We start from the raw sequence: 26,515 nt of genomic DNA, 5'->3' as shown, positions 1-26,515 counted from the left end.
TGCGCCCGTTTGCGTGCTTGTACGGTACCACACATTAAGTGCAACATGCTTGTTGGCCACCACACAGCTGCCTTCGTATGGATTAGTTAGGATGTACATCGATCACATGAAATTACTGTGGTTTTGTGTTTTAACCCGTTAGCTTACTTACACGCCATATATATGTTACAAGCCTTTTTTATTTCATTCGGCAAAAAATGGTGGATTAATGTCGCTCATACCACTTTATTTTGTCTGTGTGGCGCTTAGTGTTGTCAATCCAAAAAAAAAAAAAACACTGAGGGATCAGGTTTCTAGGTCGGTTTGTGGGAAGAAACGAATACTGGACTCCAAAGGCAAGCACTACTAGTGTCTGGAACATTTCTTTAGACATGCTGAGAAAAGGGGACGTGAAATTTGAAAATTAAATATTTATATACAAAAAAACTGGGTTGTGACTACAAAGTAAAGCGGACGTAGGGGGAGTTTTACTGTGCGCAGGAAGAAGACAGAACCTGCTGATAATAGTTTGCGAAACATTTGGCAGTTGTTCGTGGTTTAACGTGGAGTAAGTAAGGACTGAGCCAAAAACTAAAATATTTTAAAACTACAGCAGCTTTTTCTTTGATCGCAAAATCATATATATTGCTTTTTTTTTATTTTTTTAAACAAACGTTTTGTAGACCTTTTTGCAGATTTGAAAGTAAATGAACGACTAGTCCCATTTCTATTTCTACCTTGAGTCTGTCGGTTGTAAAGATATAAGACGATAGGACAACTTTCTGTTTTGGTTGTGTTTACATCACACTGGCTGAAATGAGAAGCTCATTAAGGCCCGAGGTCCCAGGCCTGATAACCACTGCATCGGCTTGATTCACGACCAGGTAAGTTATTTTTTATTTTAGCTTTCTTTTAAGTTATTATGTTGTCTGTTAAAAAAAGACACATTTGATTAATGTTGTATGTATTACAATTTGTTTTCCTGTTTAATCACTCAATTCCTATTTAAGCATAGTGTAACTTCTTACTGTACATTAATGTAAACAAACACGATATGCGAGATTGCTTTTCTACCTCTTATAGAAACATTGGAGTCCTATGTTTAGCAATAATTTTAAGTGTAATTAATTGATATTTACAAATAAAACAAGTAACTACTGTTGCGTGCATTCAATGAAAACATTAACTATTCACAGTCCTATTATTTCGTAGTCGCAATGTGGTGTGTTTTAATGCAGAAACAACAATACCTTGTAGATTGCAATCGCGTAAGAATTGTATTACTTTGCAAACATGTATTCAAGTCAGTTTTTTATTTTTTATTTATTTTTTTTGCATTACATTTAATCCAACGGTAAAAACCTGAAATAAAGATCGAAGCTACCATCTAACTGCCCGGAATTAAGTTTTCGATTCATGTGTCTAACAAATCATGTGCAGGGATAGCGTACTGCAAATAGTACTCCTTATGGTCCTTTGAACACAATACCAGTAGTGCAGGCAACGTCGCTGTCTTAGTTTTTGTATTGTAAACATCCACAAATAATAATGTAATGTACTGAATACTGTAACGTAGATAATGTACGTCCAAGGTAGACCTGTATAGTGTCAAATGCACCACACAGTATGTACCAGTTGTAGATAGTTTAACTGTTCACATAGACCTGTCAGATGTAATTACAGTACAGTATTTATACCATGTACAGTATTTATACCATGTATTATTTACCTAATTATATACCATTATAAGATTTGTAGAAAGGTTCTTTCAAACTTGTTAATAAAAAGCTGCTCTACTGCTTTAGGCATTACTGGACTATTTGTAGCTTCTAATTAAACTACTGTAACATAAATTCCCAGATGTAGTTAGGATAAGGGCATTTATTAATAAGTGATTCAAATAATCAAGAATCTAATACCATTTGGGTACCACACCTCTTCCATATCTAACTGCTCACCACATACAGCACAGCGATATTAGACACAGCTCTTATGTATTTGTCAATGTTTCGGGAAGCTTATGTAGTTTGCATAATATGTGAGTAGGAAACTATTTAAAGTACATTACAGAATAAACTTGGAATCTACTACATCAAAGTACCTTGCAGTCCTTGTGCCTTATTGGAATGTGGAGAATTTTTTTTTTATCTCTACTCAGCCTAAACCAAACACATTCACCACTAACTGTAGGCTACTACTTTTATTAAATAGCATTTTTGAAGACTTCACTATGTGCAAGGCTGTTGGTGGCACTCATTCTGGTTTAAGCATGGGGTCTATTCAATTGATCAAAACAGTGTTTACATAATTCAAATAGGGCCATTTGCATACCAAGGTTATGAAAATCAATCAAAAATCTAAGTTTTTATATTTTAAAAATAAATAAGATGCTGGGAATGTTGGATTATAATGTTCTGAACAACCACGGTATTCAGATCTTAAACTTTGTATAAATGTATTGCCATGTTAGCCCCAAAATATGCTGGGAACAGTAATTCTGGTGTTGGGGATCTGCTTGTTTTGAGTAGAAAGTTTTAACATTTTAAGGCACAGTTGATTCCCCCCCCCCCCCCCCCCCCCCCCCCTTAAGTGACACTTAAAATCAACAAATTACACATTAGCTTCAGTGTAAGGCATTTCCTGTCATAACACAGCATCCCTCCCCCCAAGTATACAAGCCATGCTGGTGTGCAGCCAGGTGGGTTACATCCAGGCTGTCCAAATGCATAACTTTTTAGCCATTGGCCCATAATTAAGTGTGATAGCTACCTATTTGCTCAGCCAGAATCATACACAACTCTGAGAAGGACAACTAATGTCAACAAATCATTTATTGTATTGATAAGATTTTGTTGCTAAGCCTTGTACATGAAGAAAACAAATGACAACCTTATTTATACTGAGATTACAATTTAATTGGAGTCCTCAAATAATAAAGCATATGGTGTTTTAAAAGCTAAAAAGGCGAATGGCAAAGTTCTTTCCAGGTTTAGTTTTCTGTGTACTGTTGGCAATCAGTAGATGTTTTTTTTTCTCTTTCATTGTTTCTTTCCTAAACATTTTGTGTTCACTAGATTGGCAGTTTGCCATTTGTACTGTGTAGGAGGGAGCAATCAAACTGGCATTGTTTCTGTTGAATATGTATCCTAGCTTCCCTTAGCATAGATTGTTAGAAAGATCTTCCTTTTTGCTTGTGTACAATACCTGTAGTTCCTGAAAAGCACATCTGAAGCACAAGGAGCAGCTAACAAACAAACATTTGTTCTGAGTGTCTTTGCTTTAGAATGAAGGTTATTATTTTAGTGCATGGTAAGTCATGACATTTATCGTAAATTCTGGTGATCATTCATTTGTTCAAATGGATTATAAATAGTGTGTGCATTCTTAACTATTGAACAATACATCTGTAAAAGGAATACAAAGTCCAGACACCATATTCCGTAACCCAAATACGGTGCTACTGTATGCTGTATATAAACAGGACTTTGTGAAAGGAAGGATTTAACAGTCCACAGTATGAGTTAAAGCACTGTAGTAAAATAAATTGATAGCCAAACTGTGTAGAAGGTACTGTAGAAGATTAAGGGCTATGTGCAAGATTAACAGATCTGCTTGATGGGAAAACAAACAGACCTAGGTCACAATGGCTGATCTGTTTGAGAAGGCATATTCATTTACAGCCACCAAATAAAGGATGGTCTAATGAGTCTATAGTTCATCAATACTTAAATCAAAGTAGTGTTAACACATTTTTTCTTCTTATTCTATTTGTTTGTCTCCAACAAACATTATGCATCAATATATATATATATATATATATATATATATATATATATATATATATATATATATATATATATATTTTTTTTTTTTCCATCAGGTCTTGCAAAAGTCAGTCTACAGTTGTAGATCATTTACACCTCCTGCCAATTTTAGACTAGTTCATGTAAAGAACCAAAAATTCAACTGTTGTTTAAGCCTCTTCCATTAACCTGTCTTGTTTGTGTTAATGCTATTAATATTCTTAGTTTCAGTACTTTTACTGTGTACTACCTTGTATAAAATGAATTTGGCAGTAAGCTGAGCTGCTGTATAGAGATGACTGAATCTTTCTGTCCACATGTAAAAGCTCAGCTGTCTCCAGTCTTGGCATGCATGAGTCTAACAAAGACCATGAAACTACAGCAACTGACAAGACAACTGCAGGAGGAAAAAATCTGTGGCCAGTTTTTCACTTATAAAAGCTTAATACTATAACTAGAGGTACGGTTAAAGGTGGGGAAGTATTGGTGATATGTATTTTGCCCAGCAGTATTTGCATTGTGCTGTAAGGTGAAATTGTTTGCAGGATTGAATCTTGTGTACACTGACACCCCCTGTGGCTATTGCAGTTATATTTAATACAATAAGGCAGGGTGCACAACTCCAGTCCTCAAGGGGAATTCCGCCTCAGGATTCACAGGTTACCAGTTCATTGATTTAATACCTGAATAGAGGAGTAATTGGTTCAATTAAGTAATTAAGTGTATGGGTGTAAGAAATACAGTAACGTGGCTAGAATGGCCCTCACTGTGTACCACTGCAATACAGCTTTTTGACTGAAGTAGGTTAAGAGTTAGTTAGCAAACTGTTGTTGTCTTCGGACTGGGGTGGCTCTACCTAAAGGTTTTGTAATTCTACCTGTCATCTGTTTTCTAAAAGGGAGTCTTTCTCCCCAGTTTAAACCAATCAGGGAGGGACACGCTAAACCCTTTGTGAGAACAGTACTCGTCTAAAGTGAGATTATAGGCATATTTTGAAAAAAAAAAATTGTATAATCCTGATATGCAATTTCTAATTTTGTATTATACAAATGTTTGTTTTTTTTTTCTTTCTTTTTAGATTTGTGCTGAAGAGACTGGAGTTCCATGCGGATGCAAAAAAATGTGAAACATTTTCATTTTTTCATTTTTTTTTTTTTTTTTTTTTTGAAGTAGTACTGTTTTAGGTGTTGAAGGGGGGGGGGGGGGGGGGGGGGGGGGAGATATGGTGATGGATCGGAACAAGCGGAATTCGATAGCGGGGTTCCCGTCCCGGCCAGATCGGTTTGAGGATCATGAGGGAGGGGGCGGGGGGGAGGCGGGTGCCCCCCAGATGGGCCGGTTCTGCTCATCCTCCTATCGAGCCCTCATCAACGCCTTCTCCCGCCTCACACGCCTCGACGACTTCATCTGCGAGAGAATCGGCACAGGCTTCTTCTCCGAAGTTTACAAGGCAAGTGCTTTTTCTTCAAATTTTGTTCTAGTTTATAAAATAAATGAATTATAATTATTTGCCCATTTTACATTTGCGAAAGGTAAGTTTTTAGGCAGAAAGATGAGGTGCCAGACAACTGTTGTATTGTGGAGTGTGAAATGTGGTTTGAGATGGGATCCAATGTGATCATTACGGGTAGTGAAGTAATACAATCCTGCTTACCTGTGAGCAGAATGCTGTTGGAGCTATGGTCTTTCCAGTCTATAGTTTCTGAAAACAATACAAAGTTAAGGGAAATATATGGAAAACCTCGCACATGCTGCATTAAACTATATCCTTGTAAACCAGCATGAAAGCTTTAGTGAAGAATGTATCATTGGAAGTTACCTTAGTGTTAAGTAAACACTGCTGGCAATGGGAAGTAAACTAATTTGATATAATAGTATGTTTAGTTGTTAACTGCATACATTCCTATCAGAATAACCACTGGTTGTTAGGTTGTGTGCTGTGGCTGGGAATTGTGTGACCCTTTGTCAAGTTTACTAGCCTTCAACAATTGGTCTTCATTGAAAACAAGTCCCTGTTGCTAGGTTACTTTGCCACTCTCATGGGCCATTATATACGTTTATTCAAATATGACCAAAACCTGCTTTCGACACACATCACAAGCATGGGTCTGTCTCACCCAGGGGCAGCTCCAGAAATAATTCCTGGAGCGGGGGGGGGGGCTAGCCTGTTGGGAGTGGAGCCAAGGAGAACATGTTTAGGTTATTAATCTCTGCTGACAACCCAGAGTAACCTGCTTTTGTAGCAGTTGTTATGGCTGAAGTCATGCATTGCTAATGTAGCTGATCCTGTATATTGTGCAGTTTCCATTTATGAGTGTTTCATTAGAGAAAGAACTAAGTTATGCCACACGAGGTACACGCGAGAAATAAAAAGACAGCATTTGTTTTACAAGTGAACTAACTATTTTACTGTATTTTCACGGTGGTGAGAATTAGCCTAGGCAAAAATTTGCCGGGTGAGAATTAGCCTAGGCAGAAAATCATGAGGTGAGAGTTAGCTGGGCATGAGCATTAATGCTGTGATACTTGTCGCGTAATTCGGAGCACTCTCGTTTGTTACTAATGATGACTTTAGAACATTTACAATTGTTACAAATTACCAGAAAGAGAAAAAATACTGGTCTCTCTCTTACAATCCTTTTAATTATAACTAACAATAAAGCTGTGTGCAGTGACAGGTTTTGAATGAGTGCAGTTGTATTCTGCCTCAAAGGAGTTTTTTATTAAAGAATTGTGTTAAATACTTTCTCAAGTATTCACATTCACACTGTATATTTTGGACATGCTCTTTTGAGGCTGATTTATAATAGTTATACAATAAAATATTTTATTCAGCACTCCTGGGACTGTAATCCATTTTAAGTGGTCGATAAATTTTTTACATAATGAGATTACCGTAATTATTTAATCACTTCTGTTCAAAACTGTATCCATTTGGGTGATCCCTGCTGACTTTGCTGCGTAGAGTGCAGGGTGAGTCATGCAAGTGTTGTTTGAATTAGGAGGCCTTTGTGTTCAGCAGTCCTACTGGTCAGGTGCCTGGAATGAGGCTTCAAAGAATAAGGCTTGTCTCCAGGGTTCATTATCTTGGTAATTTTCTGTTGCAGAAGATGCCCCTTTCGTTTTTGGGGAGGGTTGTTTACAGCCTTTATTTAGCTCATCGTGTGCTCTCTGGTTTAGAAACTACAGCAAGTACCCTATGACAATGTGGTGTTTATAATTAGGCTATTGAGATTATCTTAAAGGCTTGGATCACTTCTTTGTTGAAGTTCAAAAGGAATACTACGACATTCTGTAAACGCAGAGCGATAGAATTATACTTTGTGTATGGGTTTGCGTTCCCTTTTTCTCATGCAAAGGAACATGTGTAATTTTAAATTTAACACGGGTATCGCAGTAGAAAGTGAATACAAAAATAATATTCACTTTTGCTTTCTGTTTTTAGGTATGCTAGCTGTTGAAGGAAGTTAACCCAGCAGCTCAGATAGCAAAAGATTATTCTTGTATGTTTTAAAGCGAGCTCTTCCTCTGGTTGACAGAAGTGTTGTTGCAGTAAACTTCACCCATTTATAGCAGTGTGTGCACATTTGATTCCACTGCAGAAGGTGTTTTAAATTGTTTTCTCTTTAATTTAAAAACTATTGCCACCTATTCAAAGTACTTCTCCGTAAGTGCTGGTGTAGTTGTCCATAACGGGATGAATAACAGCAGTGTGAAGCCTCTGGAGATAGTTTAACAGCTGTGGGTTGTATTTCCTAAGATGTAAAAATCCTAAAGTTTTTATTGGAGAAATAACACATTTAAAAATATTAGAGTAAAACATTTTAAATGTATATTGTATTGATTACAGTAATTGACTTTAAGAAACTATTTAGAAAACCCTTTGAAGAAAATTTCTTTTAGGGGTTATTTAAATAATAAAAATGCCTCTTCCAATGCAGTCTTGTAGCAAACTGAGTGAGAACTTCTCAAATTTAAAACTAAATATTTATGAACGATCTGACCGTTTGCATAATGGAGAGTAGAGCTGTTTTTCACCTGGGATCACTTCTGGTTCTATCGAACAGTTTCCACTGTACATGAAATTCTGGGTCAAACTTTTTTTCAAATGAAATGATTACATTTTATTATAATTTGATCTTATGATCGGTGTGTTTTTCAGAACTTCGTAACTAATTTTCTTTGTATTTTAGGGAGGCTAGTAAATGTATGCTGGCTCCAGCAAGTGAGCATTGATCCAGGGCAGTTAAAGAAGAGTGCATGAATGTTTTAGGTTTTTATTACAACTTTCTATCATGAAGTTCGTGCAATACAAAGTTCAATTAAAATACTACAATAGAGTAGCCTACTTGTTCTAATATACTGCTTCTAGAATGCAGTATAAAAACAAGAAATAAATGTATAAGATGCTATGAAATGATGGGGTATGCACACTGCTGTGTTATATATCATCACCACTAGTTTGATTGTCAGTCCTTCATTAAAAGTCTGAAAAACTCCCATGCCCCAAAACAACAAAAAAGTTATTCCCATAACTGGGTTGAAATCTACCTTTTTTGTCAATCGTGTTTGTTGAGGGGAGCTCGTACAGTATTTCCTGAATAAGTTGTTCCCTACATGTGAGTGTCGTGGTTCTTTTCTCTTTAGGGTGGACCCTAAATCCTTACAACCTGTCCTATTTGAATGAATATTTGAGCCTGCATGTTTTGAATCGGATGCTTTAGTTTGAAGTGTGGCAGCTTAAAAGGATGTGATGGAGTTTGTGTTCTCTGAAAGTAGACCAGGCAAGGCAAGGCCATGATTGCAGTTGTACTACACAACAGTTGTGACTGTTAAATTATGTGTTGCAATAGCTAAACCCACCGGCCAGCTTCGGTGTTTTATCTGTCTCCCAGTTGGAAATTTCTGTAGTGCCCAACATCTAGAGAAATGTCCAACTCTGCCCCCTTATTGTTAGTGCATTAACACTAAGATTTCTGAAAGGCTTATATTTTTCTTCTTTGAAAAATAAGTGATATATATTTTGCACTATAGACAAAGTTTGGTAAGTCTAGCTCAAGGGGTTCCCATGCTAACTCTCTGTATTATCTGTGTTCCAGGTGCGACACCGGACCTCTGACCAGGTGATGGCCCTAAAGATGAACAAGATGAGCAGCAACAGAGCTAACATGTTGAGGGAGGTGCAGCTCATGAACAGGCTCTCGCACCCCAACATCCTCAGGTAGCACCTCATTGCTGTAGTATGCTTACAGGGCCAGCTGTTACAAGGCATCTGCTAAGAAACTCAGCTCTTTTTCTCAAAACTAATAACTTATCAGAAAATATACAACACAGAGGTACTGTGAACTTTCAAAATCTTGTTGATAATTGTACAAGATCAAAAGACAGCTGAGAGTGTCTTAATAAAAATCATCTTAATGTTTTTTTTTTAAACAATTTTTATTTTAAATGTCTGCTTGACCTTACTAACTACAGTTGTTACAGTGCTATACAATACTCTGTACTTTTTATATGCACTAAATTTAGGTTCAATGCAGAAATTATTTTATTTGAAGTCCCAGCTTCCCTGGATCTCCCACCCACCCTAGAGCTCAATTTCTTGGTTTCTCAATGTTTTGTTGTCTCGGTCTACTGGTAGAATACTGTTGGTTCCTTATTACAAATGGGAAGATCACATACTGTACAGTAGTTTCAAGCTCTGATTTCCTCCTCATAGTTTCTGCAGGCTATTACTGTAACTTGCTTTCTGAGAGGTGGCAACACCTGAGGTCACACTAGATACAGCACATATTCCAAATGAGCAGAAATGTTTGGCATCCGCGTGAAACTCGAATTCTCTCGCTGTGTATAGAGAGACAAGTTGGACACTTCAGAGGAGCACAAAAGCCAAAAAGTGCAAACTAAATGAAATGACACCAATGGGCTTGAGTAAATTCAGCTCTGTTTTTTAGTTGAGATTCAGGAAAACGAGCAGTGTGTGTGGAGGTTTATTTGATTAGGCAAGAGGAGAGCAGTGTGTTCTTATTACAAACAGCTCATTGTTGGTGGCAGGTTTATGGGTAAAATGCAAGCAGACTGTAAATTGTATTTTTCAAGGCTTCCAGTATGCTATAGCTTCAAATTCACGGTACCCAGTGTACTGGGTTTACAGCATGTTACAGACTAAACTAACTGAAAGGATGAAAGTGTGTGTTTGTGTGTCTGTGTGAGTGTGTGTGTGTGTGTGAATGAGTGGACCGATAGGGCTTCTATGTGGTGATGGTGTTAGGAGGTTGACATTGGGAGAGGAATTATGACTTGTAGAGCAATCGATGTTTTGTATTGTGAAGTTTTAGAGGGTGGCTTGTAGGTTGGAGACAGGCAGTCTGGTCAGTATATGTGTTATTTTTTTATCCTCCTGAAACCCAGCCATTGACTTTTGTCCTCTGTGTGGTCCAGCGGTTAAAGTCCAGGGCTTGTGACCAGAAGGTTGCCGGTTCAAATGCCACCACTGCCACAGGCTCACTTTTTAGTCCCTGAGCAAGTCACTTAACCTCCTTTTGCTCCATCCTGCAGATGAGATGTTAAATCCTATTGTTAGTGACTCTGCATATAATGCACAGTTCACAGCCTACCTCTGTAAAGCACTTTGTGACGGTGTCCACTATGAAAGGCGCAATATAAAGTTTAAGTACACAGTGTAAATAATGGTAGTAGAAATAGACATAAAGACAAGTTTTGAAAATCCCCCAATCCTGACGTAAAAATCAGTGTTGTAGAACATGTACAATGTCTCTGTGGGTAGCTGTCTACATCATAACTATTTACAGTTTTGCGGTTTAAAAGTTCTTTACATTTTCCATTTAGCACCCTAGTCAAAAATAACTCATACTCTTTCCAAATCATAGTCTTATTAGTTCTCAGGAGCTTCCATTAAAATTGGCATAAGTTTTAGATCCTCAAGTAAACGAGTGTTTGCTGTAAGTTTTGCGAAAGCAGGAAAGATGTCGGAATAGTTCTCAATAAAAACTCTGCAGGCCTCACCCATGGTCTTAAAACCTTGATATTTGAGCATGTATTTTACTTGTCCAAATTCTTGACACAGAGTGTCAACAGGTAAGATGCTCTAATACAGATTACTGAGTTGGTCAAATACCAGGGACGTGTGCAGTGATATATGGGATACTGAGACCTTTTTTTGTTTGTTTGTTTTTTTAAAAGAGGATGCAGGGAGCAGTGGAACTATTTTTACACGTTGCCCTGCATAAAACTACTTTGTAATATAATCAAAATTATTGGATAAGGATGAAAAGGGGAAATGTGCTTTCTGCTTTGGAGTCCACAATTGCCACCTTCCACATGGAAATATGCCATGGCAAAGGTCAAAAGTGAATTTCATCAATAAGGATAACATTTCATTTATCAGTTCATGATAGATGAAATGGTAGCCATATTAGTCCAGCGGTGATAGAGAAAGAGATGTGTTACCTTTTGTTGGACTAACTAAACAATAATGATTAATTACTGAATCGCCTCTCCTTCTCTTTGTATATTTATCGGTTCCTAAATGTACAAGGTTTAAGAAAAGATAGAGTAAGCAGAAGCAATAAATGCTTTCTTGAATAACGATGCTTTCTTCAATAGCCTCTAAACACTTCGCTTATTGAAAGGAGGTAATGCTACTTTCAGTGCTTTTCCTTTTCAGTGAAATGTGTGATTGATTTGCTCTATTAGTGCTGACTCAATGGTAATTCATTGGTTCATTGTTTAAAAGGTGTACTATAGTAGTGGAGTTCCAGGGTTTGATGGTATATTCCAGGAATGGGCAAATTGAGGCAGTAAAGGGACACAAAATCCACTAAACATTTGGCAATGTATTTGTTTTCTTAGGGTTCATAATGCATAGCTCAGAAATATTTGCTAACAAAAAGCATGTTAACATACAGTTACCCGTGTAAAATAGTGAGTGCCCTTGGATCTGTCTTCCACATTGAAAACGGTGCTTTAGACTTGCTATATGCTAATCCTAGCAAAAAGATTATTTGAGAAATAGGTGATGTCACGGCAGAAGTAATCTAACAGCTAAAAGGCCCTATAAAATGGTCTCCTGGGCCTGGCAGGCATATTTGGACCAATGTTAATAAAAAGTTTGATTTTTAAAACATTGGTTAGCACTCCGTTTAAACTGCCTGTGAATTGTGGGGTTACTATAAAGTCATTGTGTTACTAACAGACCTAGATTTGTTTCTGTACATGCTACTCTAATCCAAATAATTTTTGTATCTGTTCTTCTAGGTTTATGGGTGTTTGTGTGCACGAAGGCCAGCTCCATGCACTGACCGAGGTAAGAGATTCATTACAGAAATTGAGATGTGGCAGTGCCACTACTCTGCTCATGGTCCAAACAGCTTGTCAAGGCATCTAGATAGGAATTAATGATGTGTATATACAGTGTGTTTTTTTTTTTCAATTTATTTAAAAGGTAGAAAGAAGATGCATTATATAGTGGAGTGTTTTCTCAAATGGGGAGATTCGTTGCTATATACAATAGTATAACATGTATTTTTTTTCTTTTTTAGTTACATAAATGATTGATCAGACAGACTTCAATTAACACTAGAACGACCACATTTATAGGCATATCTAGAACAACCATGACCGGTCAATATGACCGGCGTATTAAAAATGATGGAAGGACAAACAATTGAATATAAGTCGTGGTTTTATTCAGGAACGTCTTATAAAGCATCTACATAACCGAAACATTGTAAATTAATGGACATTTGAACTGTGTTTTATATATAGGCATATTGCATAAAGAGCAACCTCAAAAAACTAAATTTTTTTTTTAAAAAGTAAATAAATAAATGTGTATATATACAAAACTGTACAACTGAAACGATCATGTAAAGTATCAATTTTAAAATAAATGGGTTTATATTGCTTACATAAAGCGCATGTGCACAACTGAAGCTGTGCGTTTATACACAGACATACTATAATCAAAATTACATGAATAAATAAACATTTGAACAGAATGGGCTTCATTTTACAATTGTTTACAAAGTCTAAGGGCTGGCACAAGTGACGCAGATCAAATATGTAGTGTACTTACCGCAGACTGTCTTTGCGCTTCTGGCACCAAATTCTCCACGGGCATGTAGTGCAGTGAAAGCTTCTAATTCCTCCAAGGGGCATTGACCAGGGATCATCTTGTAGTAGTCTATGGGCTTCAGGTGCGCCTTCGGTGTCACCTCTGCTGGAAGATTCATCTTCGCAAACCCAGTCTGCTTCAGAGCCAGATTCATCATTGTCAGTCTCTGCTGCATCAGAATCGCTGTTTGGTAAAATTTGCAGTAATTCCAAACACTGCATTGCTGTCCTGTGTCTTCTGCGATCCATTTTCAATGTGTATTGGGATAGCAATGAATTTCTTATAAAAACAAGTGACTTGTAATAGTAGTAGTAACCAGTGTGCAGATAGACAGCCTGGTGCCATGAGCTGTCAAGGCTGATTGATGGGCTATCAGGATGCTTATTGAAACAATTGAAATAACAGAAAACTGCTCACTTGAGGAATGCAGACTACTCAAACTTCAGTACATGGTGGCAAGGCCCGACTGATAAACACAAATAATACAGCAACATTTAATTGTTATAATATGTTTTATATGTATCGGTCAATTTGACTGCTCCTGGTTGGAATCTGTATGACAGTATTTTATCTCGCTAATTTTTTGCATCTACTTTGTCAGGATAATAAGTACATATATTTAGGAAAAGTCAGGAAAGCACAGCTCCATATCTTAAACACACGCACTGCAATTTAAATTTAAATTCCAAAAATGGTCAAATTTAAATTCCGCCTTGGTCATTTTAGTGTTAAAAGGCAACAAATGTAGGGAACCCAATCCTGAGTTCTGTTACACATGCTAGTTTGCAATGAGGTCAGGGTAAAGGTTTTATGAAGGAATCTCTTACTTATTCTGTGGATTGGATTTCTACATCCCACTACAAAGCACCCCCCCCCCCCACGAAACGGTAGCATTTATACCCATTCACCCCAAGCGGGTTTGTGAGCTATCAACACTCTTTATAGAATAAACAGTTTTCCAACTTGAAAACTACTGAGGCTGCTGTTGATTATTCCATTATTTCCTGGGCTAAAGTGGCTCTGTCTCTGTTTAATCTAGGTTGCAGTTTGCTTGCTATATGATGGTTGAGCTAGTCAAAGTGTACATCTCAGATCAATAATTAACTGTCTCTGGGGAGAGCTGCACATCTGTGGCTGCACTTTTCCATTTCTTTGCTGTTTTGAACTCTCTCCCGACAGTATCTCTAATGAGAGGTTGTGTTATTAACTAAAAATAAACCTGACTTGTTTTTTAATTAAGCTTGCTATCCCTGCATGCATTCGAGTAAGAAGCCCAGAGGTTTGAGCACTGAACTATGATGCAAAGCTTTTGTGTTCAATCACTGCCTTGGCTGTACAGGCCCACCCTCGCCTTCTCAAGCTTTGACCTGTAAAATCTGGGTCTGCCTCCAGGGCGTAGTATAATACTGACTGCTTAACTGAAGCTGTGTGAATAGATTTCTCTTTTCTGGGTATGGTGCATGTTAAAACACAATGTTTACCAATAAAGTTGCCTAGTGATTTTGTTAGTTTGTGTGTTTAATATATATTTTTGTCATTGTAGATGTCAGGGTCTTCCTTGTGCTGTTTGTCCAGTTTAAAAAGTTGCATTGTTGAATGGGCTCTAGGGCTTCATGTCTGTCAAACAGCTGTGCCAAGGGAGAGTATCATTAAGTGTCTTATGAATAGGATGGGTTGGGTGTTGATGATTAATAAGCAGTGCCATTAAAGTTCACTTGTTTAAGTGCATACTGTTGAATTCACATGACCAATGTTGAGGGCTATCCTGTGGGAATGGGCTCCAGCTGTTTTATTTTATTTTATTTTATTTATTTATTTATGTTTGGTTTTTTTTTATTTTATTAATACAGAGAAGTCAGTCTTAATCTTAACTGTGTCTGTTCCGTCTTCATCAAGATCTCTAAATAGTGCTGCCATTAAGATCAATAAAACTGCTTGCTTTATGTACAAACATCTCTAAGAAACACCTTATTACGCTTTTGTCTTGAAAGTATTGGTTGTATTTAAAATTATTTCGATTGCTACAGTCATGAAGCTGTAGCTTGATCATGCTAGGAAAGCTGAGTACTCCACATGCAGCTTCCTCCCAACAATCCCATAATACTGTGTGAGCACTGTATTGCCTCGCCTTTTGGCTTTTCAGCTCCTGTGTGTATTTCAAATATGCAGTATTCATGTCATTGTACATAAATGGTATACAGTCTTGTCATGGCAGTGGCCTGGTGTAAAATTTAAACTTCCAGTGTACTCGCACCTTGCAGCCCACTATTGACACAAAATAGTAACCACATAGGTATGTGTTGGAATAAAAGTTGACTTGTTGGTAATTGCACGCAAGTTTAGACAGTTTTGTTTCCTGCAGTTTGCAGCATGCATCTTGTTTTATGACAGTTGGACCCATTGGTTCCATGTTGTGGAACACGCTGCAGTTTGCATTGCAGTCTGTTGCCTTGGCTTTTTTCATCCTACATTATGCAGGACTTGCTGAAGTAACTCTCAAGCAAGCCTGTACTGCAGCTACTTAAAAAACTTGACTAGGAAGCATTTCTTTTTGTGTGATTAAAAATGGGGAACATCTACAGTGTTATATGATGTCATCTAATAACAGATTTCCTGTAGAATCAACATTTTATGAAGCTTACCAACAATACTTGTTTGGTGAAAGTTATCTTGTGCACTGCATAGTGTAGTGTGACTATCTGTGTGTAAGGTTCCATCAAGACCTAAAAAAGTGTAATATGCATGTCATTATTTCACTTTCCGCAAAGGAATTCTTTGAAGGTGCAAAGTCTGGGTTTATGCAAGGGGTCATATCTGTGAAATGCTACCAGTTTTGTTAACTGACACAAGGATGTTTGTTTGGTTGTAACACTGGTGGTAATCCGTTGCTAGCTGAGTTTTGCTTCAGATAAACATCTTTTAAAGTGTATATAGCCTGTGCGGTGGTTTTGTGTGGTAGCTTAATTAATAGATATGGCTTTAGGCGTCCTTACTCCTGAGGAGTTCTGAGGAAGTATATATATATATAGTTCGTTTTACATTTAAAAATTTTACTTTTAATTATTACTGCCCTGAAGTTAAGACATCAGATTAATTACATTTCTTTTTTTTTGTATTATTTTTTTCCCCTGAAGATTGCCTAGCGTTCTAAAAAAAATGTATTGTAATGTAAAATATGTAATATTTCTAATGTGATAAAGATTAATAATCAATTAAAAAAAATAAATAGTTTCAGTTGGAATAATAATTTTGTATTGGTTATATTTCATTTGTGGATACACAATCAAAAGTCTATCCTAGCATTAGTGTTCATGTTTTACCTAAATGATAACTGGGTGGAAATACTGTTGCTGATACTTACTTTTTTTTTTTTTTTTTTTTTTTTGCTTGGAAAATTCTTGGTGGGGGGTTCCTGGAAAATAAGTTAAAATAAATAAACCCAACCCCATTTAAAAGCAAGGAAAGGGTTGTCTGTCCTAAGCATTTTAAACTTGCTGTAGGTTAAAAGTCACCTTCCTGTTTCATGTTTGTTTTTATGGATCACACCTGATTGTACCCTGAAACTCTTTCAGACTTTGTTGATTCTGTTAAGAGAGACTTTCTCAAGATCAGTCTAGTGTTGATTTTTTTAATTGTCTCTTGTTAAAGCCCCAGTTTGTCTTGGTCGCAGGACTTCTTATTCTTCACAGCTGCAGGGATTGTATTTGCGGGAATGTTTGTTTTTAATGAACTAAGGACCTTTAACGTTTCTAATTATGAGTGGGTGAGGTCATTAAAAACACGGTGGGGACGGGCCTTAGTCATACTCTGTGCACTCTGGCTCCAGTGTGAGATGTGGTACCAGTTGTCATGTCCCAAAAGTTGTTTTTCCTTTTTTTTTTGTATTTAATAAATCACATGGGGAATTGGGTAACTCTTTGCTGTTATGAAGATATGGCTTTCTGTTCTGCTTTTGTAATGTATTGTTGTAAGAAAATGACAGTATGCAGTAAACCTTAAAGTACATTATGACCTGAACCGGTTGTAAATTTTAACCTATCTACTTGCAACATATGTGTGCTACGCAATACAACAGTTTAACTGTTTTTCCTTCAATGCTACAAGAGCAAAAAAAAAAAAAATCATTTTAAAATGGAGTGAACGTGTTTCACAGATTCCAACAGCTCAGGTGGGGTAGATAGTTTGGAACACCCTGATTTCTGAAAATATTCTCTGAATTTCCAGATTCATTTGAGTGACATTGCTCTTATCAGCACAACACAGTGCAGACTAGTTATTGTGGTTTTACATATTGCTGGAAAGACCCTTTTTTATGTATTTATTATTTTGTACTTTCTGTAACCTTGTATTTTCTAATCATGAAACTATTGCAACATCAGCATGACAAAGAATTTGTGTGTGTGTGTGCGTGCGTGTGTGCTGGTGCGCCACAAGGCTATCCTTGCCAACAACAATTAGAAATGTAATTTATATGGTGATACACTTTGATATTTAAAAACTATTGGGGGACTTTAGCATCTTTTCAATTTGAGATATTTACATCTTTTTATAATAAAAATTAAAAAAGCAAAGTGGTAGTAAAAATTGGGGCTTATTGCGATGTGTGATTGTTTTTTATTGTTGTGTTTCTAGCTGATTCCTCATACTTGCAGTATTAGTAGCAGGCTTTCAAAAACAATTTAGAAGAAAATTCTGGCTTATTTTGTACAAGGCATTGGTTTAGAATTCATCAAGGATCTGCAAAACGTGTCTGAAACAGCCTTCCCTGTATCAAACTGGTTAACCAGGCTGTTTGACTGATGGCAAATAATATCCCTCATCCGCTGGTCTTTATACCAGCTGTGTAATTGTAGATTGAGGCAAGCTTAATCATGCTGGGAATTAAAAATACTTGTCAATCATGACATTTCTCCCATGTGAGCCATGCAAATAACACTTGTGTTAACTTCCTGTGGCCTTTGATTTTATGGAATTTGTGGGACAGGGGGAGCAGTTGAACCAGGGAAGCTGAGACCCCTTCAGTTCCAAAGAATGAAACCCTGTTCCAGATAATCACTTCTATTTATTGATTACAGAGCACCCTGTCATCTACTGTTGCTGCTACAGTCTATCTCTTGATTTTAGTCAGTGTTGAATATTTCCTTTGCATTACCTGAAGGAAGTGGTCAGGTTATTTTTAATGAAAATGCGTAGACTGTGTTAAATTATATACATTATCTTTAATAACATACAAAAGCTTATTTAAATGTAGCTTTACAGGAGGGTCTCCTGTTGCAGTGCTTCATGTGTAAAGCAATATGTTTCTGAGGATGAATGCAGTTTGAATATCCAAGGAGAACTTCTTGTTCAGTAATTTTAAAAGGAAAGAAAAATGAATGTATATTTGCTGGGTGTTTTTTTTAACACACCTAATAGTGCATAGTGTTAGTGCAGGGCTATACTGTTTAAGCGAAGGCTAACTTAATGGTTATTGTACCATTTTAATCAATTTGTCTAAAATCTCCTTTGGGAAAGTCAGTAGAGTTTTGTATCCAGAATAGAGAAGCCTGCTTGTAAATGGGATTGCCGTTGCTACTTTGTTTCATGTGTGTTCTTTTGTTTTTTTTTCTTTTCCAATGTTTGTTTTGTGTATGCATGAAAATGAAGTGCACACGCCCACTCTGCCCTGCTTGTGGTAGTTAGAGATGATGGAGTTCAATATGTATTGGTGTCTTTTAATACAGATGAGAACTTAAGAGGCTTAAGTAAACAACACAAATAAAACCATGAATTATTTCTTGTTGTCTTGGGTATGCCTGGGAATGCAGTCTAGTCGGTTGTGGTATAAGGGGAGTAGGGGGAAGGGACAGAGTCGGCTGAAGGCTCTGAAGCGAAAGAGGATAGTGCCAATACTGTCACTGCTGACTGCAATTGTTTGACACAGTTCAACATTACAGATGAACAATCAAGGCATTTCCAAGTGTTCCTAAAACTGGGTTAGAAGCTGAGCCCAAGGGTTTTATCTGTGAATTCAGAGTTGAAGAACTGCTTACTCACACCTCCACTTGCAGTACATTGCGACCAAAGAATAAAATTTGTAATTTTGTAATCAATCTGTTCAACTGTTTGCAGCTAGTGCAGGATAGAAGGAGCTGCAGTAATGTGATCACATCTCTTCCGTCTCTTGATCCCAATTTCTCAGCAGCATTCTGGAGTGCCCGGGACCTTGGCAAGGACAGGGCAGTGCTAGCTCGGGTTGGGCAAAACGAATGCACACATGCATGGGCATACTTTTAGTAATAATTAATGGTGTCATTCTAACACTCAAACCACCACCCCAAACTGCAGCAACAAATACGATGTAAAGTTTTGCCTGGTGATACTTTGGTTGATATGATTGCGCTTTTTTGTGTGTTTTTTTTTTTTTTTTTTTTTTTTTTTTTTTTTTACAGTACATCAATGGTGGTAATTTGGAACAACTTCTTGATAGCAACAAGCACCTGAGCTGGGCAGCTCGAGTCAAGCTGGCACACGACATTGCCATGGGTCTGAGCTACCTGCACTTTAAGGGAATCTTCCACAGAGACCTGACATCCAAGGTCTGTGAACAAATTGAACATCTAGAAGTGATTCCACATTTCAAAGGGAATCGTTGTTGAAAAGACTCCTGCGGCTCAGACTTGGTTTTAAAGGTATATGTTCATCTCTCCACAGAACTGTTTGATAAAGTGTGAGGAAGACGGTTACACAGGGGTGGTGGGAGATTTTGGTCTTGCTGAGAAAATCCCTGATTACAGGCAAGAGAATTCCTTACATTTATTGTCTGCTGAGTATGTTATGGAAACGGCTTGACAAAGAATTTACACCATCATATGCATAGAGCATTGTGTCAAACAGAAGACTGACCCCAAGTGAGATTCTAGTTTGCTTTTAAATTAAAGTATATGTAAAAAATAAAATATGTGTCTGTGCAAATAAGATGTTGCATATTGATGGGCACATCTAATATAAATCAATAAAGAGGTTCATATGTTGCAGATGTACATGGATCAGTGGTGGTGGGCACTTCATAATAATGGCCCACAGCTAGATACTGTACCAGTTAAAAATGAATGTGGGTCTTTTTTATTTCCACCAATTTAGGAAGAGGAGCTGTGTTGTGTATACAATATTTTCCCTGAGTTCCCAGAGTTTTGTGCCTTGCACAATATCACCCACTGGTCATGATTGGTTTGTCTGAATGTGATTTTTGAATCCATACCTGCTTTTAGGTTACAATTTGCTAATATAATTAAGGTTGACATCTATATGGGTCCTGAGAGTACTGTTACAGTAAGATTATAAATATCTAACCAGACTCGTAGTTAATCTATTTTAAGGTAGAGTGATGTGAAGATCAAAGATTCATGTGAAGATTTTTTTTTTTTTTTTTTTTTTTTTTTTTTTTTTTATTTAATTCAACTTGTAAATTAACATCCTGTGGTTTCTTTAATGATATAAATTTTCTTAAAGGAAGTGTAGGTGTTTTTACTTTTTCATTTTATTACCTTTTTACATTTTCAGGGGGGAACAACTGATGGAAAGAAAGATTTGTGCCAAAGTAATTGGTCATCCGAGCACTGAGGAACATAGCGTTCAACCGTGAACTTGGAACAAGCTAATTATAATCCTAGAAAATCAGACTCAAGACTTATTTAGACATATCCATGCATAGAACTGTTCCCATTTTTTAAAAATAAAGTGGATATTACATTTTAAAAATTACATTGGGGTGGGGGGGTGACTTAACACTTTGCAGTCCGTTTATTCAGCGCTTGTCAGGCACGTCAGGTGCAATTTATTTTCACACGCACGGTTTATTTTACACACACTGTTTAAAATATAGTTGTTTTTTTTTTTTTTGAGTCAAACCGGTTTTAAAGGCATTGAATCACAAAAGGACACTCAGTACTGTATCTCCAGCCAAGCCCCGCCCCTTGTTCGCTGTATTTTTCACAAATCCTCTCCTGATCGCTCGTTTTATCCGCAAACTCCTCAATAATGTGATGCAAGAAATGATTATATTACAGTATCTCAAAAAGCTCTGCAAATGTCTGATATTCTTTGAGCGCTGGATGCAGAAGCAGCTATTTCCTTTGTGTATGTCCGTTTTATCTATGTGGTGCATGGGGGCTATGAGATGCGCCCCTTTATTTCGGCTCCTATCGGTCTCTAATTCAGCCACTGAAGGGTTTTCTTGTCTTTTTACGGAGAAAAAACGACCTTTACTTTACGTCTTTTTTGATAATGTCGGACAGGGTCCGACATCGGACTGGAAAGGGAAAATTGTAATGTCGGACCTGGTCCGAAATAGGACTGCAAAGGGTTAAGACTTGGTAAGCAGTATAATATTGCCAGCCATCATGGGATTAGCCCCCACTCCATGCTAGCCCTTTTGCTAGCTTCTTAAATTACCCCAGGGTAACCTCATGTGAGGTGGGGTTAAGCCAGGAACGTGCTTCATTTTGCAAGGAATTACCCAATTCTTCCTCCGTTCTAGTGTTGAAAGTGAGAAGTTGTCGGTGGTCGGCTCCCCATTTTGGATGGCGCCTGAGGTCCTCAGAGATGAGCAATACAATGAGAAGGTGAGAGACTGCAGTGCAAAAAACGTAGACTTGAGTATAATAATCTTCTTTCTTCACCATCAGGTGTGAAAAATTAGCACAATCACTGATTTGGTGCTGAAAGAGACTAATGTCTGACATATCCATCTGATTACCAAAGAAGAAATAAACCCTTTGATTTTGTTGTTCCAGCTGGAATGATTGTGAACCCTTGGGATATTGAATTTGCTTGACATCCTCCAGACTCCAGTCTAGGCCTCTCTACCAATTCCCTTGTCTCTTCTGATTGCATTTCAGTTGTAATGGACCCTTGGCTTTTGGCACAAGTTATATATTTTCACGAGGTGTGGGATTTGAATGTAGCAGGGGGCTAAAGGCACATTTCAATCTATTTTTTTTTTTCCCCCAGGCGGATGTCTTTTCCTATGGTATCGTACTCTGTGAGATTATAGCCCGGATACAGGCTGATCCAGATTATCTGCCACGCACAGAGGTAAGAGTCTGCCTCCTTCATCTCAGGGAAGTCCTTTTTGATTTTTTGAATTTGTTTTAAATAAGGTTACCCAACCTGTAACACAGGACTTGCAGGTCCCCTAGAAACCACAAAAGGGAGAAATTGAATCATTAAACTACCTTTTTATCACTTAAGAGGTTGCCAAGGTGGGCCAGTTGTAAATGATACACTTAATCTGGTATTGAAAGTTATATCTCTTCCTTACACTCCTGCTAGAATTTTGGTTTGGACTACCATGCTTTTCAGCACATGGTTGGAGACTGTCCACCTGACTTCCTCCAGCTGGCTTTTAACTGCTGTAATGTGAGTAATTTGTCCCTATTACTTGTCGCCTTAAAGCCATTGCAATTCCCATTAGACTACCCCCTGACGGTAACATTTGTTCACCTGTCTCACTGTTTCAGATGGACCCCAAGCTCCGTCCTTCCTTCCCAGAGATGGTGAAGACACTGGAGGAGATCCTGAACCGGCTGAGAGCAGAAGAGTCAGAGAGAGAGAGGCTACACCTCAGTGTGGAGAGCATCGACAGGAAGACATTTCCCAAAGGTACTCCCCAAGGGTGCAATTGTCAAATAATATGATTTGGAGGAGAATGCATTGTCTAGTTATTGCAACAGCAGATGTTTTTAGTTAATCAGAAAGGAGGTTTAACATATTGTCTCCAGCTGGGTGGAATGGCAACATTTAATACCTCAAAGGAGAGGGACTAAATGTATGTGGTCAATGTCCTGAATTCCAGGGGATCAGCTTGTTTTGAAGAGTGGAGCATTGAACTGCAGGACTAGTCAGTCTTGCTCGCTAGCTTCAGAATAGAATAGTCCCCTGCTATTTCCACCACAAGGACAATTGTGTTGTAAGCACGCAATCGCTCCTGTGCTGGAAGGGCCTGGGGCAAGAAAAACAGTAGGAGCACTGTCATTGAAACAGGAATGCACCCTGCCTGACCAAGGTCATTGCTACTGTACATCCAGAGCAGCATCCAGGTCAAACATAGATTTAATAGAGTATCCTTTTAACAAATAATGGGGTTAAACTTGTAATACCAATTGCAAAGTTAATTCATATATGATACATACAGTAGCTATATTATATGGCCACGCCAGATCTGGGTGGTCAGAATTTACATTTTATCATCCATGTCCTCTTGCCTTCATGCCGACAAGAAGCTATGCCCAATTGATATATAAGTTGGTTGTTATTCCCATGAAAATTAATTGTACTCCAGTGCATGAATACATTTCTCACTATTTTCTTTTCTTTTTTTCACCAAGGTCCAGGTGATAAGATACAGGGAGTGAAACGCTCAAACCCGATGGGACTTCAGGATGGCAAGATCCCTCCCAAGTCTCCCAGGCCAAGGCGGAACATCTTGCTTTCACGGAGCCAGTCGGACATTTTCGCTCGGAAGTCAAGCCACAAGATCAATGTTCAGGACCCCTATTACCAGCCAACACGAGGCGGAGCTGGCGGCCGCAAGATCAACCCTTTCAATGCCCGGGAGGACCTCAAGGGTGGCAAAACCAAGTTTTTCGACATGCCCAGCAAGTCTGTTATCTCGCTGGTGTTTGACCTGCACTCCCCCCAGAGCGGTGTGATCACCTCCCGGCGACAGTTCAGACGGGGCTATGTGGGTGCGGTGGGGGTTGATCACTGGCAGGAACCTTCCCAGTTTCCAGGCAGGCGCTGTCGATCGCTGCCCGTCTCTCCTGTGTTGCTACCCAAAGAGTGCTTCGGAATTGGGGGCGGCGAGCTGTCCTCCACTGTCTGCAAGTGCGACCCTGTGTTGCTGGTCAACGAGGTGCGACAGAAGGTGCTAAGCAGTGGAGGCAAATATTCTATACTGGAGATCCCGCCCTTCCGTCCCAGGTCCAATTCGGAGGAATTTGAGGAGGAGGTAGACAGGGGTGATTGTGAGGATGGCGAGAGTTGGTCTACTCATCACCAACAGGCTGCTTCTCAGTCTGCTGATCGGGACGAGGCTATGGATTGCTCAGACAGCCAGGGGGGACCAGAAGAACCAGGGGAGGATGATTGTGAGTTTTACCCTGCTGTAGACAGGTTAAGCCCCCCAGTGAGCTGTGGACGCGGTGAGAACAGCACTTCGAGTGGGAACTCTGTCTGTGAGGATATGGAGGCAGAGAACGAGGAGGAGATGCAGAGGGATATGTCCAATCTGACCATCCCTGTAGTGACGGGGTTAGGGGCACAGACTCCAACCACAGACAGCAGCAAGTCTTCTTTCAGCCTCAGCATCTCGGTGGAGCCTGACTCTGATGAGGAGTCTTTTCTCTCCTCTGAGGAAAACTTTGGCCCCATCATACAAGCCCCCTGCGTGGTGTCTAGATCGCCAGACATCCAATCCAAATGTGACATTTAAAAATAAAGGAATTGAAAAGAAAAACGATTATTTTTTGTGCCCAAGGTGTTAAGGAAGAATAAGTTTGTCTACTTGATGATGACAGGCAGACAGAGTATTTTTTTTTTTAATTTATTGTTGTTGTTGGTGTAAGTAATGTTTAATACACTATAGCGGTTCCCGAGAAGTTGTTTTGTATTGTTTGTACATGAGGAGATCCTCTGAATGACAAGTGAGGGATCCACTTTGGAATCATGGTCCATTATTTCATATCCTGACCATCATAATCAAGTTACTATACATAATAAGACCAGTCATGGGAGTGACCCAACTTTAGTTTCATTTTGACAGCTATCTGCAGTTACATCAAACCTGAAATCTCCAACTATCCCTGAGAATGTTTGGTATTGCATGTTCTTGTCAATTTAATAATAACCCACGATAAGTATGTGGAATGACACAAAAGCAGATTTATCTTTTAGATCAATTGTAATATATCACACACACAAATAAGACCGTATATTTATATTAACACAATACACTGATGCGTATGCACAAACAAATGCACATTTTTTTAAACCTATCTAATAGCAAAATTATCTTATTTTATGAAACATGTAAAAAACTATGAACAAAAATACCATTACGAGTGCAAAATATTTTTTAAAAACATTAAGAAATGAACTAAAGGGCTGTGTTATTTACATCTTAAAACAATCACCAATTGTTGTTTTGGTCATGGATAAATATAAAGTATGTGTACACAGTGTAATATAAATATAATAAATGCAGAGGGTGACAATGTAATTTGAAACCCACAGATAAATGTGTTCTAGCTTCTGAACATTGTGTTTCAAACAGTGAATGAAAAATTTGCCTCCTTGAGATTTTGTGATATAAAGTTCTGCACACAAATAAGTTTACACTGCCTATATCAAGAGACCTTGAGTTCACTGTAGTGCAGCTGATGAAAACACTGGGCTTGCAGATATGTTGAAGTGAAAGTAAAAAACAAACAAAAACAACAACAAATGTCTTCCGAGCAATATCTAATACCATAATGTGATCATTTTTAAGACCCATCACAAATAAAGCAAAGCTGTTTCTATCGTGTGGCGAAGCCGATAATAAACAATAAACCACACTATATATATATATATAAAATATAATGGCCACTGCCTTCTGAACCAGAAAGTGGTTGAACAGCTGTCTGCATTTTCAGTGAGTCAGCACTGTGTACTGTATATGATTATTTAGCTGCAGTGTCAGTATTATGATGCTACTCTACTAAGCCCACAAATAGTGATTGTAAAAGTTTTAGGGAAAGTGGAATTGGGGGATATATATATTTTTAATCCTTTTTTTGTTTGTTTTTTAATTGCCTTGTGTAGTAAACACCAATATAAATGTTAATGTTGCAGCCATAAAGTGCTTTCTGGCATTTTCGTTATAAAAAGTGATATTGCAAGAAAAAGTTTTACTGAACAGCTAAAACCCCAAGACTAGAAGGGCTTTCGTTTGTCGAAAGGCTCTTTCAGTTGTAATGGTGAGGGTGTTTGATATTCATAGGATGAATTTTTAAAAGGGGTCTCCTTTCCTGGTTAGGATTTAAGTTGTTATGTTGGGTTGTTGTTGTTGGGGGGGGGGGGGGAATATAGCCTGTTCTTGTTTGCATTTGTTGAATGATGCTGTTCTAGTGTCACTACATTTCTATGCAATAAAGAAGTAGCCTCAAATTTTTTTTAAATCTATTTTGGTATTTATGAATTTAATTATGGTTTAAAACACCTCTGTTAACTTGTAAAATATGAGTTTTTTGCTGTTAATAAATACTCCTTTCTGGTTTTTCTCTCCTTTTTGTTCTGTATTTTATTAGTTTTTTTTTTTATTGGGGGGGGGGGGGTCTGTACCATTTTGGTGTTTAATGTGAAGCCAGGATGATGTTTTGTCTGAGGATAGATTTGATTTATTTTGTACAGTAACCAAAAAAATTGAACACTTTAATCCAAAGACAACAACCAGGGTTTAAATATTTGCATAATTGTCTTTTTTATTATTTTACATAAATGTTTTCCCCACTTGTTTAAATAATAAAAATAATAAGTGTGTGGTTATTTTATATATATATATATATATATATATATACAC

At 37.9% G+C, this 26,515-nt stretch overlaps 1 protein-coding gene across 1 annotated transcript; it reads left to right on the top strand.

Moving 5' to 3' along the window:
- Nucleotides 1-4,997: 4,997 nt before the first annotated feature.
- On the top strand, nt 4,998-26,459 carry LOC121326701 (dual specificity testis-specific protein kinase 2-like). The gene is made up of 10 exons (XM_041270085.1): nt 4,998-5,232; nt 8,882-9,003; nt 12,057-12,105; nt 19,347-19,493; nt 19,609-19,691; nt 21,434-21,518; nt 21,907-21,990; nt 22,228-22,314; nt 22,416-22,557; nt 23,283-26,459. Exons 1-10 carry the CDS (start codon nt 5,005-5,007, stop codon nt 24,386-24,388), a joined length of 2,133 nt encoding a protein of 710 aa, XP_041126019.1. The 5' UTR covers nt 4,998-5,004; the 3' UTR covers nt 24,389-26,459.
- Nucleotides 26,460-26,515: the final 56 nt, after the last annotated feature.

This window comes from Polyodon spathula, chromosome 14 (genome assembly GCF_017654505.1).
Source record: "Polyodon spathula isolate WHYD16114869_AA chromosome 14, ASM1765450v1, whole genome shotgun sequence".
In the NCBI taxonomy this organism is placed as follows: Eukaryota; Metazoa; Chordata; class Actinopteri; order Acipenseriformes; family Polyodontidae; genus Polyodon; species Polyodon spathula.
The sequence above is the reverse complement of the archived record's forward strand: the minus strand, read 5'-3'. Positions and strand labels throughout refer to the sequence as shown.

What these genes read in the sequence shown, in the direction of transcription:
- LOC121326701 (XM_041270085.1), top strand. Translation starts at nt 5,005, where the DNA reads ATGGTGATGGATCGGAACAAGCGGAATTCGATAGCGGGGTTCCCGTCC. An exon ending in TCGCACCCCAACATCCTCAG is followed by an intron (nt 9,004 to 12,056) that starts GTAGCACCTCAT and finishes CTGTTCTTCTAG; the next exon opens with GTTTATGGGTGTTTGTGTGC. An exon ending in GAGAAAATCCCTGATTACAG is followed by an intron (nt 19,692 to 21,433) that starts GCAAGAGAATTC and finishes CCTCCGTTCTAG; the next exon opens with TGTTGAAAGTGAGAAGTTGT.